The following is a 6,000-nucleotide window of genomic DNA, read 5'->3' on the forward strand; positions in this document are numbered from 1 at the left end:
ATTGATTTCTCCTTACTTGGTATCTTCACAATAGGAAGAATATTTGAATACTGAGTATTCAAATTAATACATGGCCTCTACAGCCAACATTCTCCTTTCCCCATACTTAACATTTCAAAGTGCTCTTTTTTCTCTTCACATAATATTCCTTATATAACCCAACACACATTCACCTCTTACCCAAGTGGCAGCTCAGTCCTCCTAATTATTGCTTCCAGCTCCAAGTTCATGATTTCTGGATAACATACAATACTCTCTCAACAGTCAATAACTTACAGATTAAATTATAAAGTTAAACACCACTAATATACCCTATATAAAGTAGTGAAATTAGATGGAGATAAAATAAATGAAAAAAGTAATCATAGGGGCCTCTGGGTGGCTCAGTCAGTTACATATCTGCCTCTGGCTCAGGCCATGATCCCAGCATCTTGGGATCGAGCCCCATATCCCTTTTCCTACTCCTCAGGGAGCTTGCTTCTCCCTCTCCCTCTGCCTGCTACTCCGCCTGCTTGTGCGTGTATACTCTCAAGTGGGAGTTCTCTCTCTCTCTCTGTCAAAGAGATAAAGAAAATCTAAAAAAAAAAAAAGTAATTATACAATACACATTTTACAATTAAGAAGCTGGGAAAATCAGGTTAAGTGCAACAATCCCCTTTTCTACAATTGGTCATGGGGATGTTTGTATTCTCTTTCTTTCCTACCACAAATTCCATTTTCCTTTGCCTTCAGCCAGGACCTTAGCTGGTTAGGTTTCTCTACTCTGGTGGTGGTGCTCCATTTCTGAGAAAATGGAGCCTTTAGAAATCCTACCTTTATCGGACTAAGTTAGTCCAATAACATTTGGTTTAACATTTGCCACTGGCTCAAGGTTTCTAGCTATAACTTCTACTGTGCTCACTGCTCAGCCAGCCTAGGGTGACTGCTGCAGCAGCAAATATCCCACCCTCCTTTTATGCCTGATAGCATTAGGAGCCCAATACGAGGGGCATCTTGTGGGGGCTCAGTTGGTTAACTGTCTGCCTTCAACTCAGGTTATGATCCCAAGGCCCTGGGGTCAAGACCCACATTGGGGGGGCCCCTGCTCAGTGGGGAGTCTGCTTCTCTCTCTCCCTCTACCCCTCCTCCTGTGCTCTCTCTGTCTCTCAAATAAATAAATAAAATTCTTAAAAAAGTAAAAAATAAATAAAAAAGAGGATACTGAAGGTCCAAATTTTCAAAATTGCCTTTTGCCAAAGAAAGTTTTTATTTGGGAATCATTTTAAACCTACAGAAAAGCTGCACAAAGTTGTACGAACCACACTGGGTACTCTTTACCTGGGTTCACTGATTAAACGCTTGCTCTATTTGCTTTGACGTTTGTTCTTTTTCTCCAGCTTTATCAATGCGTGTGTGTAATTTTTTTCTCCGAACCATCTGAGAATAAGTTGTATACATCACAGCCCTTTCTTTAGCCCTTAATAGTTCAGTAATTTAATACCGATGCAATACTTTTACTATCTACCATTCATATTCCAGTTTTGTCAGCTGGCCAGTAATACATTCCATTCTAAGTTCGCATATTTCTTTTGATTGTCTTGCCCTTCTGTCTCCTTTATTCTGGAAAGGTTCTGCAGTCTTCTGTTACATAAATATTTCTGAAGAATATAGCCTTCCCCCTTTCCACCTTTTAAAAAGAGAATGTTTCTCAGCTTGGGTTTGTCTGAAATTTCTTCATTATATTCTGGTAATGTATTCTTGGCTGGAATACTATTATACATTTTATTGCATGTTACTCGGGGCATCCCTCCAGAGTTATATGTGGCCCTGTCCTCTTCAAGATGATGTTAATTTGATACCCAGTCAAGGTCTGATTTTTCCACTGTATAGCTACTATGTTTTTCTTTTGCAGCTAATAAGCAGTCTCTAGGAGATGACATTTTATACCATATAAATACCCGACTCTCATCAAAATTCCCCTCTCCTATTATAATATTTAGCATCAACTGATGATTCTTGTTTTAATCAACACTAATGATTTCAAAATTATAATGTTCCAGCTGTAACACTTCTCTCCCTATAAAGCATCAGTTGTGCTTGGTATTCTTTTGTAAGGAAGAGCCCTCTTTTATCTATCTATCTATCTATCTATCTATCATCTATCTCTCCTCTACCTATCTATCTAGCTAGCCGTCTAGCTATTTGTCATCTATCATTAGTATGGCCTCATGGATTTCCCCCGACCCTGCTATATATAACCTTTTACTCTCTCACACTATTTTGTGCTCTCAGATTATCCCAGTTTGGCTAGTGGGAGTCTATTCAAGTTAGCAACAGTGTCCTTGTAAAATGTCAACATTTACAAAAAAATCTCCTAGTTTCTGGTACAAAAAATATATTCCAATTTCTTCCTGTACTTTTCTTGTCCCACTGCTTGGATGACACATTTCTTTAAGAAGCTCTAGTGCATTTTACTGGTGAAAAGTATTGAATACCAAGATGTGGGTCTTAGGAGTGTTCATTACTTTTCAAGTGTCTTTGTTTCTAGGGAAGGACACATTTTAAGATCTTTTGTAAGACTGAAGTGTGCTATGCTGAAGCCTGAGTATGAAGACCAGAGGAAGGGCTCAGGGTTTTTTGTACAATAGCAACATTACTTGGACACCAATGAAGTGAGGAGTTCTAAAGGTTGGGGAGAGAGTATCCTTTACATAGACACTCAGACTTTCAGGCTGGATGCTTTCTGTGGTGGCAGAGTGATGACATTCCTTAAGTCAGACTGAGAATAAAATAAGAAATTGGGAGACTTTACCAGGAGAGCTAAGGCCAAAGAAGAAAATATGGGGCTTATGGGGTGCCTGCGTGGCTCAGTCAGCTAAGCGTCTCCCTTCAGCTCAGGTCATGATCCCTGGGTCCTGGGATCGAGTCCCACATTGCCCTCCCTGCTCAGCATAGAGCCTGCTTCTCCCTCTCCCTCTGTCTGCCACTGTGCCAAATAAATAAATAAAATCCTTTTTTAAAAAAAGGGGGGGGGGAGAAAATACAGGGCTTATCAAAGGGTCATTCTATTGGGTAGATAGACCTGTGAGCACAAGGATGCACCCATGTGGGGAATCCCAGGAGTAAACATGAGACATAGATTTATGCCATCAAACCTGTGAGGGCCTAAGTAAAGCATGAAACTGGGAAATCAAAGAAAAAATGAATTGATTTAAAACTCATGGAATAACAAAGCTAGAAAAGACCATGGGTGTGTATGCATTCACCATTTGCCCCCACACAAACATTTAAAATGTGCAGACTAGTGAAATCTACTAAGTTGGGAGTATCCACATCTATGTGTATGTATACAGCCCTCTCTAGGATTCTGCACTTTCAACAAAGGTCAGACCTATGGGATGGGATAAATGGCAATATAAGTACTCCAGTCTCTAGTTCAGAGATTATGATTAAGATTAGATGTAAGATTGGCACCTAATCTCAGCTGGTCCGCCCGAGACCCCCTGAGCGCCAACCCTAGTCCCCCACGCGGTCCCATTTCCGCTCCAACAAGATGAAAGAAACTATCATGAACCAGGAGAAACTCGCCAAACTGCAAGCACAAGTGCGCATTGGTGGGAAAGGAACTGCTCGCCGAAAGAAGAAGGTGGTTCATAGAACAGCTACAGCAGATGATAAAAAACTTCAGTTCTCCTTAAAGAAGTTAGGGGTAAACAATATCTCTGGTATTGAAGAAGTGAATATGTTCACAAACCAAGGAACAGTGATCCACTTTAACAACCCCAAAGTTCAGGCATCGCCGGCAGCGAACACTTTCACCATTACAGGCCATGCTGAGACAAAGCAGCTGACAGAAATGCTACCCAGTATCTTAAACCAACTTGGTGCAGACAGTCTGACTAGTTTAAGAAGACTGGCTGAAGCTCTGCCCAAACAATCTGTGGATGGAAAAGCACCACTTGCTACCGGAGAGGATGATGATGATGAAGTTCCAGATCTTGTGGAGAATTTTGGTGAAGCTTCCAAGAATGAAGCAAACTGAATTGAGTCAACTTCTGGAGAAGATAAAACTTGAGGAAGTTACTGGGAGCTGCTATTTTATATTATGACTGCTTTTAAAAATTTTGTTCATGGATCTGATAAAATCTAGATCTCTAATATTTTTAAGCCCAAGCCCCTTGGACACTGCAGCTCTTTTCAGTTTTTGCTTATACACAATTCATTCTTTGCAGCTAATTAAGCTGAAGAAGCCTGGGAATAAAGTTTGAAACAAGATTAATAAAGTTCTTTGCCTAGGAAAAAAAAAAAAAGATTAGATGTAAGATTACATGTTTTCATGGTTAAAGTAAAAATTAATTATTCAACTATTGTTTGGTGAGATCTGCAAACTGTTTTAAGATTGCGTGTCTCAGCACATGCCCCCCAAGTGTTTATAGCAGGAATGTGCACAATAGCCAAAGGATGGAAAGAGCCCAGATGTCCATCAAGAGATAAATGGATAGAGAAGATGTGGTATCTATATACAATGGAATATTACGCAGGCATTAAAAAAAAGAAATCTTGCCATTTATAATGATATGGGTGGAACTAGAGGGTATTATGCTAAGCAAAATAAGTACATCAGAGAAAGACAATTATATGATCTCACTTATATATCGAATTTAAGAAACAAAACACAGGATCATAGGGGAAAAGAGGAAAAAAATAAAAGAAGACAAAATCAGAGATGGACACAAACCATAAGAGACTCTTAATCATAGGAAACACACTGAGGGTTGCTGGAGGGAAGGGAAGTGGGGGATGGGGTAACCGGGGGATGGACATTAATGAGGGCACGTGATATAATGAGCACTGGGTATTAAATAAGACTGATGAGTCACTGACCTCTACCTCTGAAATCAATAATACATTATATGTTAATTAATTGAATTTATTTTTTAAAAAATGGAAGAAAAAAAGATTGTGTGCTCCAGGTGAAAAAGAATAACCCTCAAATACTAGAGAAACAAACTTAAACTTATTTGAAATTTGGGTGATTTAGAATGAATCCATTTCTTTCATGATCAGTATAGAAATACCTCTCCAGTGTACCCAGAGGGTACCTACTACTCTGTGCTAAGTTTAAAACTATAGTATTTTTTAAGAACGGGATGGTGAAGGCCTAGGGGTGTTATTGCTTATTTTAATCAATCTTATTAATTTTAGACATCTGAAAATGGCCATTATCCTGGAAAATACATGAAAATTATATTGTTATCACTTTGTAAGAGTAGTTCTCCAAGTCATCTCCAACTGTCCAAACCATAAGTAAATAAAAAAGATGAAAAAACCCCAAAACTCTAAGATATAAGGAATAGGAGAACTGTATTACCCAAATAAGTTTAGCAAGCTACTAATGAGTAAATCTTTCCTTGGTCTTTCACATGCTATCCTATAGGGATTTTAAGGTCATATATTGAAGGGGATGTAATTTATTTTTTTCCTTCTTGAAAAAATAAGGAAGTATATTTACTACTGCTGAAGTAGCCACTCAGGGGAGATAACTTCATAAATAAAACTCAACCCTTGGTAGCCCAATTATTTTTCAACTCAGGTGATTACAGGTGAGATTTCCAAAGGTAAAGTAATACAAAAAAGGATTCTCTAGTGATGAGCCAATTACATTCTAATATATATTAATCTAATATTATCTAATATTAATCTAATATCTTGTATGTACATATATCATTGGATGAAATGCATTGCCAGTTATTTATTTTGTACAAAATTTGACTATAATTTTAATGGCTTTCTGCAACAAGTTCCCATCTAAATATATTAAAAACTTGGGGATACTTTTTAGAAAGATCAAGAGGTTACAGTTAATATGCCAAAAAAAAAAATTGGTGGAAAAGTTATTAGTTTTCCTTTTAACTGGACTTTTTACCCCCCTCCCAGAGGCTCTTGAAACTAACATCTCCTTGTTTTAAATTGCTGACATAGGGAATCTGACCATTTAAAAATACCACCACCAAGAGGGCA

General features: G+C 38.2%; 1 protein-coding gene across 1 annotated transcript; it reads left to right on the top strand.

The window, feature by feature from the left end:
• The first annotated feature begins 3,490 nt into the window (after window positions 1-3,490).
• On the top strand, window positions 3,491-4,036 carry LOC125102484 (transcription factor BTF3-like). The gene has a single exon (XM_047733778.1). The coding sequence runs from the start codon at window positions 3,533-3,535 to the stop codon at window positions 4,019-4,021; it is 489 nt and encodes a 162-aa protein (XP_047589734.1). The 5' UTR covers window positions 3,491-3,532; the 3' UTR covers window positions 4,022-4,036.
• The last annotated feature ends 1,964 nt before the right edge of the window (window positions 4,037-6,000 follow it).

Source organism: Lutra lutra, chromosome 6 (genome assembly GCF_902655055.1).
Source record: "Lutra lutra chromosome 6, mLutLut1.2, whole genome shotgun sequence".
NCBI classification, from domain to species: domain Eukaryota; kingdom Metazoa; phylum Chordata; class Mammalia; order Carnivora; family Mustelidae; genus Lutra; species Lutra lutra.